The sequence below is a fragment of the Diabrotica virgifera genome, chromosome 3 (assembly GCF_917563875.1).
Source record: "Diabrotica virgifera virgifera chromosome 3, PGI_DIABVI_V3a".
Taxonomy (NCBI): Eukaryota; Metazoa; Arthropoda; class Insecta; order Coleoptera; family Chrysomelidae; genus Diabrotica; species Diabrotica virgifera.
This window is the reverse complement of record NC_065445.1, coordinates 132,942,117-132,957,938: the sequence shown is the minus strand read 5'-3', so window position 1 is coordinate 132,957,938 and position 15,822 is coordinate 132,942,117. Positions and strand designations below refer to the sequence as shown.

The following is a 15,822-nucleotide window of genomic DNA, read 5'->3' as shown; positions in this document are numbered from 1 at the left end:
GTAGCGTCGCGTGGTCATTGGTCATCAAGTCATCAATTATTTCATTTTCATCATAAGATAACCTAAAAATTTAGTAAAAATTTTGATTGGAAAAAAATGCATCGATAAGGGGGTGAAAAATGGAAATTAGTGGCTTTTTTTGCTGTACTCAACTGTACTGTTTAGTATGCTAGTTTTGGCTATGGCTGGACAATTATGTAAGTATTATAAAATCCGTTTTCAATTTTCTTTATGAAACGAATCATTTATGCATGTATTACCTGTAAATATTTTGATTTTTAATTGTAAAGAATAGAAAAATTACCGTTCATTTTAATTTTTTTTAGAATCAGCTGAAAGTGGTCTACAAAAAACCAGATATAACCAAAATAAAGATATAAAAAGTGTATTGGCTAATTGGAAGAAACAACATTGTCCATGCATAATAAGTTATTACTTTATAAACAAATATTAATACCTAGGAATGGAACCTGGATATAATCATCAAGAAGATAGCAGGAATCCCGACAAACAACTTAAATAAGTACAAGAATATTGAGGAAATCCTCCTCGATACTACTGGGCAAACTAGAAGATTGAAGAGGACAAAGCCTTTTGAACTAGTTTGAGTGATAGGTGATAGTGAAAAGCAGAGCATAGTGCGTGATGTGGCTGTGTATGTTAGAATAGTGCACGATCTTGTTAGATTAGATAAGAGACGCTATCGGGTAAGCTCTTCATTTTAAGAAACATTAGTAATTTAGGTTAAATTAAAATTGCTCATTGGTCAGTTATGACCAGATTGCTTTTTTTATGTTTGGCAAAAAGGGCGTAAGTCAGAATTGCACATTGCTAATGTTTTGATGATTTCTGGACCAGCAAAAAACTGTTGTAGACGTAAACTGTATGTACCAATAAAAAGAGCCGATTTTTCTGGTCCAGAAATCATCAAAACATTATCGATGTGCATTTCTGACTTAAGCCCTTTTTCCCAAACATCAGAGAATTGTAATGTACAAATTCTCCTATCTGATTTTTCATGAATTTTGTAGGAGACGAAAAACCATTTTTAGGATCATCTCCTGCTTTCACATGTAAATTTTGACATGTCTTGTAGTAAATAGATAGTTGAATTTACTACAAAACATGTCAAAAAATATATGAAAACAGGAGGTAACCATAAAAAAGTTTTTAGTCTCTCTTACAAAACTCATGAAAAAACAAATCGGAGGTATGTCACATCAGTGACTATATCCAGGGAATGTCTAAAAAATATACTTTGATGTCCCAAGAACCAAATATAACCTTTATATATATACAGGGTGTAACAAAAATACAGGTCATAAATTTAATCACATATCCTGGGACCAAAAATAGTTTGATTGGACCTAACTTACCTTAGTACAAATGTGCACAAAAGAAAAGTTACAGCCCTTTGAAGTTATATATTAATAGCACCAAGGGCCTTAGAGGCCCATGGCTTGAAAAGTTTGTTTTTTCTTCATTTTCACGTTTCTTTATGTACTGAGATCTTCTCTGGCTTGATATGTGATTTTTCTCCATTCCTTCCTCTTATTCATTTTTCTTTTCTGACCCTGTAACACCATTCTTTCCAAATCTTTTTCGACCTCTTGCTTCCATCTATTTTCCGGTCTTCCTCTTCTCTTTCTTGAAGCTATAGTGTAGTTTAGTACCCTTTTCGGAGTCCTCGTTTTTGGCATCCTTTCAATGTGACCTCGTGATCTAAGTCTCTGTGCCTTTATCACTCATTTGAAGTTACAAAATGAAAAGTGATTTTTTCCAATGTATCGAAAACAATGTGCTTTTGTGCACGTTTCAATTTAATTATTATTGTAGTACCTACCATTTAAACAACGTTTTAAAAACTTTTTTGCCTCTTATTGCTTTTTCGAAAAGTCAATTTTTATCGAAATATTGTGAATATTTGTCAAATCCACCACATATTTGTATATGGTTAAGTACGATTATGGAGACTTGGTAATAATATGCAAACTTATTTATGCTTTACATTTTTAGGTATATTTTGAACCATATTAAAAAAGAAGCCAGACTCGATAAAACGTGCCTTATCGAAAAAATACAAAGAGGCAAAAAAGTTTTGAAAACACTCTGTTTAACTAATGGTACCTCAGTAATAGTTTAATTGGAACATACAACATTTGGGGGGTTTAAAGGAACAAAACCCCCATAAAATTTTTACGTGGACATATTAAAAAAGAAGTCGCAACTCGATAAAAACTGCCTTATCTGAAAAATACTAAGAAACAAAAATATTGAATTTAACTAATGGTACCACAATAATAAAATTGAATTGGAACATACACAAAAGTTTGGGAGGATTTAAGGGATCAAAACCCCCATAAAATTTTTATGGGGTGCACAAATTTCACCATAATTTTTCTTTAAGATATTCCTGCCATAATAATGCCACATGTCACATGTCCATTTTCAATAAAAAATCGCTAATAGTTTTCGATATAATCGAAAAAATCCATTTTCATTTTGTAATTTCAAAGGGCTGTAACTTTTTATGTGCATATTTGTACAAGGTAAGTTAGGTTCATTTGAACTATTTTTGGTCCCAGAATAATGTGATTTAATTTATGACCTGTATTTTTGTTACACCCTGTATATACAGCCCATTACGCACCACCTTAAAAATTGGGCATTTTTGATGTCTCGAATTTCCTAAACCTGTTGTTGCATCTAAGTGATTTTTTTTATAATATTCTAGCCTAGGCCCTAGAATATGTTACCTCCTTATGCTTGTCATGCACAGGGAGCTATACTGTAATATATATTATATCACATTACTATAGAGAGCGATATGATATAATATACATATATTACAGCATGACAAGCTTAAGGAGGTAACCTATAGCCTAGGCTATAATATTATAAAAACATCACTTAGATGGGACAACAGGTTTAGGAAATACGAGACATCAAATATACCCCATATTTAAGGTGGTGCGTTAATTTCTTGGAGAAGTGTATTGTAATTTAATGTAAATACTGTAATATCCAATAATTGTAATTTGATATAAGATGAAATATAAGTTCCTTAAAAAATATATTTTTTATTTCCCACAATACATTCTCCACAGGTCTAAATATCGTCGCTAGACGTCCACCGAATGACCTTCCAGGACGTTAGATGGATGTTCAGCAGCAAGACATTGGACCAAACTGGGACATCCTATGAATGCCCAAATGACGTCCACCGAACGTCCCCTCCGACGTTAGGTGGACCTCCATTGGACGTTTAACAACTTGGCCTTTGGACCAAAATTGGACGTCCTGTTAAGGTCCAATTCACGTCCCCTAGGACGTCCGATTAAGGTCCAATTCACGTCCCCTAGGACGTCCGATTAAGGTCCAATTTACGTCCGATTAAGGTACAATTTACGTCCGCTTAAGGTCCCATTTACGTCCGATTAAAGTCCAATTTACGTCCGATTAAGGTCCAATTTACGTCCGATTAAGGTCCAATTTACGTCCGATTAAGGTCCAATTTACGTCCGATTAAGGTCAAATTTACGTCCTATTAAGGTCCAATTTATGTCCGATTAAGGTCCAATTTACGTCCGATTAAGGTCCAATTTACGTCCGATTAAGGTCCAATTTACGTCCCCTAGGACGTCCGATTAAGGTCCAATTTATGTCCGATTAAGGTCCAATTTACGTCCGATTAAGGTCCAATTTACGTCCCCTAGGACGTCCGATTAAGGTCCAATTTGCGTCCGATTAAGTTCCAATATACGTCCCCTCGGACCTTAGATGGACGTCCAATGGACGTTCGGTAGCGCGACATTTGGACCAAAATAGGACGTATAAAGGACGTTCCTCGGACGAAAACGGACGTCCAAAGGACGTCCCTAAAGTCCGTGAAGGACGTCCAATGGACGTCCATTGGACGTCCTTGTGCTATTAGGGATATAGCATCGCAGTATTCTTTTTATACCAAAAGAGAAGTTGTGATGCCTGAAGAGGGCCCCAGTCCGGATGAAGGTGGATTAGTTTAGCCGATATGCGCTCTTATCTCCTGGTTGTTGGTCTATCCTTCATTTATTATGGAGCGGAGGTAGTTGTAATGCGTCACTTTTTCTACTGAGGTTTGACGTAGAATTGAACTTCTATTATCTTTTTTTTTTCTGCTAATTATTATAAGCTTTGTCTTCTTTACTTTTATAATGACTTCGTATTGTTTACTGTAATATGCCAGTTTGTTCATAAGGACTTTTAGGTCTTCTAAGTTGTTCCCAAATAGTATAGTGTCATTTGCAATTTGCATTCTTATTTATTAGGTAGATCTGTGTATTTGTGCTCTTGTACTAACTGAGTATGGTTTTATTAATTTTTAATACAAGGAATTTGTTTCAAAAATAAAAATTGTTTCAAAAAATAAAATTTGTTCCCAAATAGTATAGTGTCATTTGCAATTTGCATTCTTATTTATTAGGTAGATCTGTGTATTTGTGCTCTTGTACTAACTGAGTATGGTTTTATTAATTTTTAATAAAAGGAATTTGTTTCAAGTGTCATTTGATCACTCCTTTATTTTTAAAGCGCATCAAGTATGTACTTGAAGATATTAGCGGGAGGATACAACTTGTTCGATTTTTTTAATATAAATTTCTTTAAAACTTTCGCCAGTGCTATGATGGATAGTGGGATATGACATCGCCTGAACTTTTGCTGCATATCGAAAGATATTTTGTTTTGAATTTTTAAGGGGGTTAACACTGAATACGTTCGATGGGCTCATGCGCCGCTGCAGCTATTCTTAATGCTGCATTCTGTACAATTTGAAGTTAAGCAAGTTCTTCACAGAAGAATAAACTATTGAATGTAGTTTGAATCATATAAGTAATTCGTAAATGTAAATCAAAGCGCCTGACATTCAATTTTTGTTATTCAAAAAGTTAAAACTCATGGTCATTCCAAATTTTGTTGTAGAGATTAAGGATATATAGGATGATAACTGGGCGCCTGACATTCAATTTTTGTTATTCAAAAAGTTAAAACTCATGGTCATTCCAAATTTTGTTGTAGAGATTAAAACCCTTTCAGCACCAGTGGACGTACGACGTACGTCTACTTACTATACGTATATACTATACGTACTTCAGGACGTACGACGTACGTCAAATTTATTTTATTACGTTTCAACTGTTTTTATTTGGATTTTTGGCTTACACTGAAAAAAACGTTTCAAGATAAATAAATAAATACAGTGGAACCTCGATAAGTTGGATTAATCGGGACCGCGGCCGATCCGGGTTATCGACAATCCGGGTTAGCCCGAGAATATGGTAAAAATTAATAAAATACGGTACTCTTGCAGATAAAGGTAATTATAATTGCCAAAAAAATTAAATACTTATGTCCAGTACATCTAAATTACGTACAGTTGTATACATAATTGTTTATTTCTTGGTAAAAAAAACTCAGTCAAAGTGAAAACATTTTTATTTTATCTGATGAAAATCGATCCGGGTTATCGGAGGCCGACTTATCGGGGTTCCACTGTAAATAAATATTGGAAATTAGCATCTGTCTTCAATTATTTAGTTTAGTCACAGTTTAGTATATCGTGGGTCGACCCCTTTTCAAACAAACAATTTTGTCCAAAGACAGGTAGAAAAATATGCGACCTTTATATTTAGTAATAGTTAATTGTAAGTACATTTTGGGAAAACCTATTTTATGATTGATAAATACTGTGTTTTAAAAGGGTTTCATTAGATTTCAGGTATATTTACCCAAAATTTGAATACAATCAGGTAAACACTGAATGACTGAATTAGATCCAGATAATAATGTATATTCTGCAGGTACAGAGTTTCTTGAGGATTAAATTAATAATCCGGAGAAAAGTTTATGTGTCCCTGCTGATAGGCTACTTATGGTTAAAATAAATAAATAAAATCGAAAAGATATTAGTTTTCGATTTAGTTTTAAACTGCAGTTCGAAGTGCAGTCTTCTTTGAAATTATTTTATATTATCTTGAAAACTATTTCTTATCATGAGTGACAGTGATTCAGACCCCGATTTTTTGTTGTATCACAAAAGTATAAATTATGTATTATATCAATAAATAAAAAAAAATAAAGAAAAATTTTTAAGAAACGCTTTTCTTTAGTTACCGAGTGACTAAAATTAAAAATAGTATAAAAAAAAATCAACCAAAAAGCAAAAAATAAAAAAAATTTAAAAAATCTAACACATTCGTCAAAGAAAAGCGTGGCGCGTCTTCATCGAATAAACGGTTTTCGCCCCACGCTTTTCTTTAACGAATGTGTTAAATTTTTTCAATTTTTTTTATTTTTTGCTTTTTGGTTGATTTTTTTTACACTATTTTTAATTTTAGTCACTCGTAACTAAAGAAAAGCGTTTCTTAAATTTTTTTTTTATATTTTTTTATTTTTTACTTTTTAGTCTTACACTTTTCAAACATTAAAATATATCGTCATGTTTATTAAAATATGTATAAAACATATGATATACTAACATGAAAAGTAGTCGGAATCGGCAAAAAATTTGAAACTTTATTGTTTATTCATGAAGTATAGCGTAAACAATTAACGTAAAAAGTGAAATTATGTATAGTTCATATCATTAGCTATAATCCGTAAAAGTTCCAAGTTTTTACATTGTAAAAAACGAGAGAATTTTAGCATTTTCCATTAAAATCGTTTTTTTTTATTTAAACAATTAACAAACATAAAAACAATTTTTTTTTATTGACTATTTGTGAATTGTTCCATCGAATGCATATGTCTGCAAATTTTCATTAATTTGCATTGGAGAAAAGACAGTTAAATTAACGTCTAAAGATTTGACGCAAACTACTGAACTAAATAAAAGCGTTTAAAAAAACTTAATTGTATTTTTCTTTCTGTGTTATTTTTACACCTCTGATATTGTTCAGTAAAAAGTGACATCATTTTGAGCGTTCGGTTTGGGGTGAGATGGGGGAGAAGTCGGTAAATTTGTAGTTTTTTTACGTTTTTCGTCAATATTTTCTAAAACTATGCTTTAGCGTTAACAATGTTCTATATAAAAATGTTCTACATAAAATATAAAACAAAAAAGGCCCATTCATAATTGTTATAAAATTAAGGTTTCCAGTGTTACGGATGGTGTAAAGTGGAGGTTTTCGAAACTTTTTAATTTTTTTGGGCAATTTATAATATTATTACTGATGAAAGAAATTTTCTTTAACAGGATTTTGTTTTGTAAATAAAATTTGCTATTTCAGTGGCCGATGGTGATAAGCCCTTGAAGAAACGTCAACCTCACCAACCAAAATCATCATCAATTGAAAAGAATATATATAAAAAGTATAGAAAACCTCCACCTTTCACCCTCCGTAACTCTGGAACCGTTGATTTTATAACAATTGTGCATAGGATCTTTTTGTTTTAAATTTTATGTAGAACATTTTTGTATAGAACATTGTTTACGCTAAAGCGTTGTTTTAGAAATATTGACGAGAAACGTAAAAAAACTACTAATTTACCGACTTCTCCCCCATCTCCCCCCTAAACTGGACGCTCAAAATGGTGCAACTTTTTACTAAACAATATGTGGAGCATATAAGTAGAACAATTTGGTGTTGGAGGAAAAATTTTACTTATGTCTGGGTTTGGCCTCTTTTTGGACCAATTATACTATACTACCTCCGTAACTTTGGAACTGTTCATTTTAGAAGGATTATGTGTAGGTCCTTTTTTATTTCAAATTTAATGTAGAACATTTTTGTATAGAAGGTTGTTCATGCTAAACCGCATAGTTATAGAAATATTGACGAAAAACGTAAAAAACTACGAATTGACTGATTTCTCCCCACTCTCCCACCCAAACCCGACGCTCAAAATGGTGTGACTTTTTCCTGAACATTATATGGACCATATAGAACATTTGATGTTGGAGGATAACTTTGCCTTTGGATGTCTAGATTATGCCATCTTTTGAATCAATTGTATCATACTATTATAAAACAATACGCCACTGAATCTCCAATCCAAATAAGTAAAAAGTGTGGGAAATCCTGGAGAATTATGTACAGGTGCCATCTATCCGTGAGAAAAATTTGGCACAAAGTAGTACATTTGGTTGCGTCTCTTTATACTTTTCACTCAACGGTATACGGTATCATGCATTTTAATAGAAAATATCTTTTTTTGTACAAGTTATTACATTTTTCAGTGTATGTTCGTTCCTATGACGTACAACGTACGGCCGTTGGTATATAAGCATGAAAACTTACGCCGTATGTCCAAACTTAAAATCGCTGGGATTATTTACCTCAAAAAAATTAGTAGCTGGGGGTGAAAGGGTTAAGGATATATAGGATGATAACTGGCCTATTAGAAATATATCGAGAACCAAAGTCAATAGAATCATGAAAATTTAAATAAAGGGGTTTTGAAGGATAATCTATTAAATGAAAATATGTTCATCTCTTTGCAACTTCCGGTTATACCGGAAGTTGCTTATAACTTCGTTTTTTTAAATAAGACACCCTGTATATTTTTACATTTTTGGATTCTCCTCAATATCTTCTTTCTTAAAATATGAGGTTTTGTAATATTTTACAGGGTATTTTAAGAGATATTTACGTTTTTTTATTAATTACGTAGCAATATTCACACCCTGTAGAATTGTAATAGTTTGACATTAAGAACTCTGCTTACGTTCAAGTAATTTTTAATATAGTCTATTATTGTTAAGAATCATTATTATAGCTAATTTTAAAATTTTAGTATACGGGGTTGGTCGAAACTCGGAATGAATATTTTCTGAGTTTTCTTAAATGGCACACCCTGTATTTTAGTATTGTATTGAAATGATATTTTATGGTACTTTTTTATTTTATAAGTATTCCCTATACTTAGCTGCTTTAATTTGTGAGTTATTGGTGATTCAAGCTGAACATTAATTTCAACAAAAAATACGTAACATTTTATTAGGTTGGCCGTGAAAATATTCAATCACAAATAATTTTTCAGAAATAAATACATATTAATCCAGAGTGAGCCGCCTTAAAATTACCAATAATGGTTTAGCTATCAAAATACCTAGGTAGTTAAGATTGTTAGTGCGATTAACAATTAAGCACAAATTAAAGCAGTTAGGTATAGGGAATGCTTCAGAAATAAAAAAGTACCATAAAATATCATTTCATTACAATACTAAAATACAGGGAGTTCCATTTAAGAAAACTCAGAAAATACTCATTCCGAGTTTCGACCAACCCTGTATACTAAAAATAAAAATTTAGCTATAATAATGATTCTTCATTGTGTCCAAAAGTGATGAGTGTTATTTAAAGTGTTTGGAGAACTTTTCACGCGAATTAGATGTACTCGAACATGCAAAGTTTCCGTTGTCTCATAAGAAACATTTATGTCATTTTCAAGAGTGTTTTTGTTCCGCGCGAGTGCTAATTAGTGAAAAAAAACTCGAACTTTGTGTCAAAACATTCTTCGGTTTGTTGTAAGTGGTGACAACAGTATAAAGGTGGGAATCACCGCTCCAAAGTAACGTATTATTTCATTATTATTATTTAAATAAATATTGCAATTTTATAAATATAGAGATTACAAAAGCATTAAAAAAAGCCGACGGGGGTTAATTTTCCGCAGGGTTGAACTGAAATTAACCCTTCTCGCGGTTTTTTTTACATCAAATCAAGAAAAATAATAAAAATTAAAAAAAATAAGAAAAGTAGAACAATATTTTATTATACCAAAAACTGTTAACTGTAAATAAGAGGTTAGTGTTTAGATTGAAAATTATTGATAATAAAATATATTATTTAATAACGCATGAGAATATGCTTCAGATCTTAACGACTTTAAACCATGAGTCAAAATTATAATACTCAGTATGTACAGTATCCACAACAGGACATTACTATAAATCCATCACTAAACCAATGTGCAGGACCGTACGCGCAAATTCAATATGTACCAATTCAACAGTCCTTATATAATAACACAGCTCAGAGTATTCAAAACGTGCAACCGCATTTAGTTTCACAACCGATGCAGCCTTCTACTAGTGCAGCACAATATTATCCTGTACTACCTGTTCAATCGCAATCCCAAGCTGAATCTGCACCAGATGATTGGAAACACGTACATAACAAAAAAAGAAATCGAATTGATAGCCCGGAAAAATATATTAGAGCAACAAAACAATCCAAAATAGATGATTACTGGTTAAACTCACCAATATCGACCTCCAACAAATTCTCTGTATTACAAAAAGAACAAAACGATGCAAATCAGGATACAGCTACAGAAGAACAAAACGATGCAAATCAGGATACAACTACAGAAGAAAACCAGAGCCAAAATTGTACGATACCGGCTATAAAGTTCTAATGTCTTATTAACTGTACTAACCGGCTATGTTTCTAGGTATTACGCACATTTAAGGTTCTAATAGCTTACATAAGAAAAATAAAAAAAAGTCATTACCTTATGGCTACGGCTTCCGAAGACTCAGTAATTACACGCATCGGTTGAAGTCCCCTGCGATAAGACACCACCTTTAGCATCCGTCACTTATTGTTCCAATTGGTTTTAAAGTTTTACGCACTACCGGCAACTTCGGAAATCGTTAGTACGGTACTGCGCGACCCCGTATTTTTCTACTTTTTTTTACTATTGAAAATTCGCACTTTTTCCGCAAAGAAGTAACCAGTTTACCCGTAACTTTGCCCTCGTTCGCTCGTCAAATCACGCACACGTCCACAACCAAATACAGTACAGCACACACTCCCCCAAAAACCAAAAACATCGTTAAAATAAGTCCTCGAATCTGTTCCTATATTATTAAAAGTTTTTAACATCGAACAAAACGAGTAACTCATTAATTTTTATCACCCCGAAAAAAGGTTCAGCTCTCGAAAACTCCCATCTGTTTTTTCGCTTGTTAGACAATTTTTACTATCAGCCCAGACGAAACGGTGTCGAATTACACGTAAGGAATTTCGAAAAGCCGACAATAACATATCGACTCCGGTGAGGGCCATAAAACCATAGACGTTACATCACTCCCCCCCACATAAAAAGATTGCCCCAAGGGTAATCCTTTTCAATCCTCTATACCATATCTAAGGGGTTTTCGCCTCTCTCGCTGAGGCCGGCCCGCTCTTGGTAACCCAGGTTTCTCCGCCGCTGACTCGTTAGTTATGTGGGAGAGATTAAATGTCCAGCAAACGACGGCACTGTTGCCAGATTTACCTTTTTCGTTTTAGCGGGAATTTTAAAATTAGTCTAATGCCACTTTGGTTTTAAGAGAGAGTTCTGTATTCTTAAATTTATAACCTTACTTTTACAAGTAATTAGGATTATTTTATTTACATGTAAATATTGAAACAAGTATTGTACTGTGTCATAATTTAAAAGTCATGTTGCAGTATTTTGAAAAAAAAAATGAAGCTCAAAAGAAATATACTTATACAGTACAAATTATTTTTTAATGGGAATGGAAATTTACGATTTCAAAGGTGAAAATGTGTTGGGATAGTATAGATGGACACTTTTTTATTTTAGTATTAAGTGGTTACATAATTATTCAGAATATTAATAAAATTACTAGTAATTTGAATTAGTTTTAATATGTATTATAATAGTATTAATTCTCATCATGTATCTGGCTAAATAGCTAAGTGCTAAAGCCGCAAAATAAAAAAAATTGAAAAAACATTCTTAGTGGCCTAGCACCTTTACTTTGCCTGGGGGCGAGGCGAGTTAATAAATTCTATTTTCTTATTGCAGTCATTTTGTGACGGCTTAAGAAGTTACATAAATGATGTCCTTATGCCGGTTTTCCACTGAACGGACAAAACAAAAGCAAAACACAAACTCGTGTCGAATAAAACAAAACTGCAACTTTTTGGAAACTTTTTGAAGACTGGCGTGTTTTGCGACAGTTGCAGTTTTGTTTATCGTGTCCCGTTCGGTAGCGGTAAACATCAAAAGGTTTCGACATGTTTTGAAACTGTAGCCTGTTTTAGTCTGTTTAGTGGAAACAGTCGTGTTTTGTTCTCTTGTTTTTATACTTGTAGCCAACAAGGTTAATAATATAATAATAATATAATATTAATATAACCAGCCAGGTTATCAATATTTGTTGAATTGAACCAAATTGTAGGTAAGTAAATAATGTATTTTTTTATATAAATACTATTTACATAAAATAAATGTATATGAATACAGCTGATGTTTCTTATCAAAGAAATAAAGGTAAAATGAATATTTACTTCATCTTATCAGAACCATCCTATAGATTATTGTAACAAGTTAATTTTATTTTATAGCAAAATTAGTTTTAAGTGAAATCTATTTACCATTTATGTAGCCTGTTGTTTTTGTAAGATATTTTTATAAATTATAAATTGTTTTGATCTCATGTACAAAATGTTCAAAAAAGCAAGATGGGTAAATATTGAATTTTGTACATGATATAGTGACCCATATGATCAGATGTAAACAAACTTTTTCCTTTTTTTAGATAGTAATTAATTGAATAGTTCGTTAATAATATTACCATGGTTATTAAATAAATAATATACATTATTCATTGGTTATTTCAGATCATGTCTGAAGGTGGTAAAAAGGAGTGGACTACTGAAGAAATTTGTACCCTCATAGATGCCTTGAGGGAACATAGAAATTTGTGGTACCCAAGGGATGCCAACTATAAAAATAGGATTGCAAAAGTGGATTCACATAAACAAATTGCCCAATTGTTTGACACCAATTACCTGGAAATAGCCAGAAAAATAAAAAACATAACGTCACAATACCTACGTGAAAGAAGAAACTATAAAAAAATAAAAAAATCTGGCGCGGGTCAGAATTTTATACCCAGGTGGTTTGGTTATAACGCAATGAGTTTTATGCATGATAAAAATAAACCAAGAAAAGGCGTTCAAATCGGTGGAGAATATGAGGTAAGCTTTTTGTTTATTGTTTACTTACATTTTAAGGGATTTAGGTATTCACAAAAAAAAAAGAAAATAAATAAATAATTACAAATTGCTAACATAATCCCCTTTATTTACGCATATTTTAATTGCCAGGGTACTTGTCCTTGGTCTGAAATAAAATATTCACAATATTCATTTCTTATATTTTGTGCTTCTTGCAAAGATTTCCTAGCCACAGGTTTTAGAGGTAACATTGATGCAGTTGGTTGTGATTCATTCCTCCACGATCCATTTCTAATAGTTCCCGAATCTATATCTTCTACGTCAAATGACCCCGGTGGTGTATAAGTATTTTTTGATTCGGTATTTCGGCGCAGGTAATTATGTAATAAAACACAAGTTTGCACAATTTTTTCTACTTTTGGTGGTTCTAGTAGTATAGGTTTTCTGAAAATACGGAACACAGAGGCCAATATACCAAACACATTTTCGACCACTCTTCTTGCTCGGCTCAGACGGTAGTTAAATATGCGTTGCATAGATCCGCGATCCTGGTGTCCGGAGAACGGTTTCAATATATTTGGTGATAAGGGAAAAGCATCGTCGGCTACAAAAACAAACGGTACACGTTTCTCTCTTTCTGGAAGGGATGCGTTTTCGGGTAAGTTAAGCATTTCTTTGCTCAAAGATTTGGCAAAGCCGGTATTTTTAAAAACTCCCCCATCTGATATACGCCCTTGGCAACCAATGTACACGTAGGTGAAATTGTAGTTTGCATCGACTACAGCAAAGAGAACTATGCTAAATGTGCCTTTATAATTAAAAAATTCACTTCCACTATATTTGGGTGATTGCATGACAACGTGCTTCCCATCCATGCTTCCCACGCACATTGGGAAGTTCCATCTAGTGTTATAATCATTCGCCAACTTTTGCCACTGTGCTGAGTTGGTGGGCACCTAAAATAAAAAGAATAATTTGTTTATAATTTTGGCATTAACATAACGAACATAATTTGAGCAATGTTTATACAGATTAGCATAAAATTATACAAGTTTTTTGTTTTCAGGAAAGTGAATCTTCAGATGACGACCCTCAAACGGAGACCCAAAATTCTGTTGACATCCATGACCTCGAGGATGAACCTGAAAGATGTAAAGTTGAAAACTCTGCTACACCATTGGAAACTGACAAGTTTTGTATGCAAAATGCTTCAACCTCAAATGCACCTGAAAATGAGTTTACATCAAAAAACCAACCCAAAAAGAAAACCAATAGAAATGTGGAGAAAGACAATGAAAGTGAAAGCACACAAGTATTTAATATGATGAAATCAGTATATGAAAAAAAAGAGCGTGATGAATATGACGTATTTGGAGAGATGGTAGCTAATAATATTAGAAGCTTAAAAACTGAATACTCAAGGATTACTGTGCAACAGCAGATTACAAATATATTGTTTGATGCTCGCAGGTCCCACCTTCCACAAAGCAGTTGCACCCCAATGCCTTCACCTTCCATACCGTCATGGGCTGTCATATCTGACAATTCATCAGCAAGTGCAATGTCAGGACAGAAAGTTCAAGTAATTACTTTAAGCGAGACAAATGATTTCAACCCAATACAAGGAGAGACAAGTATTTTAAAAGAAGCTTTTTCATCACTTTTTCAGGACATTAATTAAAAAAATATGTATTAAAAGTAAGTTAAAATGTATTAATTTCGTTTTTCTTCTTAATAATCAAAAATAAATAAAATATATAGTATTTTTAATTGCTTACCTTTATGTAATCATTAAGAACTTCATTTAGGGCATCACACACTTCTGGTATAATTCGTGATATGGAGGGAACAGATATTTTACATAAGTACATTAAGCTTTGATAACTGTCCCCACTTGCAAGGAACCTCAGTGTTACTGCTAATCGATCTTTAATAGAAATTGAATCTCTGAAGTTTGTATTTAACTTGGCAATTTTTCCTCCAATTAATGTCATTAGTTCTTCAAAATCAGAGGAAGACATTCTCACAAAATTATGAAAAGATGAGCGCAGTTCCCCATGCAACCCAAAGTCATCATTTTGGATGTCGTTCATCAATTGTGCAGCACCATCGCTCACTCTTCTAGATAAAAGTGATCGAACCCAATATCTGTGTTTGCGTTTTCTTCTTCTCCTAAAAAACAATACTGTTTTATCATTTATGAATTATATTTACTAAAAAATATATATGTACCGTTTAAAGTGATTATTTGGCTAGTAAACAGCTAGTACACCGAACATAATTATATTTACTTACTTTTTTTCCAATGACTTCAATATTAACCATCCACAACTAAGAATAAAAAAATCTTCTTGAGAAAAAAACATTGTTTTAATTAAAGAAAAACTGCTTTGACTTCCTCGCGACAACAAATGTTGTTGTCGACACGAGTTTGTGTTTTGTTTTTGTTTTCCGGTGGAAAAGGACCGAAAACAAAAACAAAACTCGAACAAAATGAAGTCCGCTAAATGGAAACAAGAGTTTTGGGATTGTTTCAGTTTTGTTTTTGTTTTTTTTCGTTCAAAAAATTTCTGTTTGTGTTTCTAAAAACTGTCTCTCTGGTGGAAAACCGGCATTAGGCTGTGAAATTTTAACCGTAGAAAGACATCTCTATGACTTGTATTTACATGATATAGGGCTTTTCACTCAGTCATTTGTTTCGAGCTTCTGCCATGTGTTGTCTAATATTAATATATCTATGTTATTGATATTGCCAATGATACAAACTAAAGACGTATGACGTAGATATATTAATATTATGTGACGCTTGACCAAAGCTCGAAACAAATGACAATCGATGAAAAAGCCCTATTCAATAGGGCATTTC

The 15,822-nt window shown here is 32.7% G+C and overlaps 2 protein-coding genes across 2 annotated transcripts; one reads left to right on the top strand and one right to left on the bottom strand.

The window, feature by feature from the left end:
• The first annotated feature begins 11,892 nt into the window (after nt 1-11,892).
• On the top strand, nt 11,893-14,659 carry LOC114342471 (uncharacterized). The gene is made up of 3 exons (XM_050645546.1): nt 11,893-12,175; nt 12,618-12,977; nt 14,023-14,659. The coding sequence occupies exons 2-3, from the start codon at nt 12,621-12,623 to the stop codon at nt 14,635-14,637; spliced, it is 972 nt and encodes a 323-aa protein (XP_050501503.1). The 5' UTR covers nt 11,893-12,175; nt 12,618-12,620; the 3' UTR covers nt 14,638-14,659.
• Nucleotides 13,033-15,822, bottom strand: LOC114342461 (uncharacterized). Its single transcript, XM_050645545.1, has 2 exons — nt 14,735-15,822; nt 13,033-13,912 (listed from the first exon to the last, which is right to left on the bottom strand). The coding sequence occupies exons 1-2, from the start codon at nt 15,047-15,049 to the stop codon at nt 13,085-13,087; spliced, it is 1,143 nt and encodes a 380-aa protein (XP_050501502.1). The 5' UTR covers nt 15,050-15,822; the 3' UTR covers nt 13,033-13,084.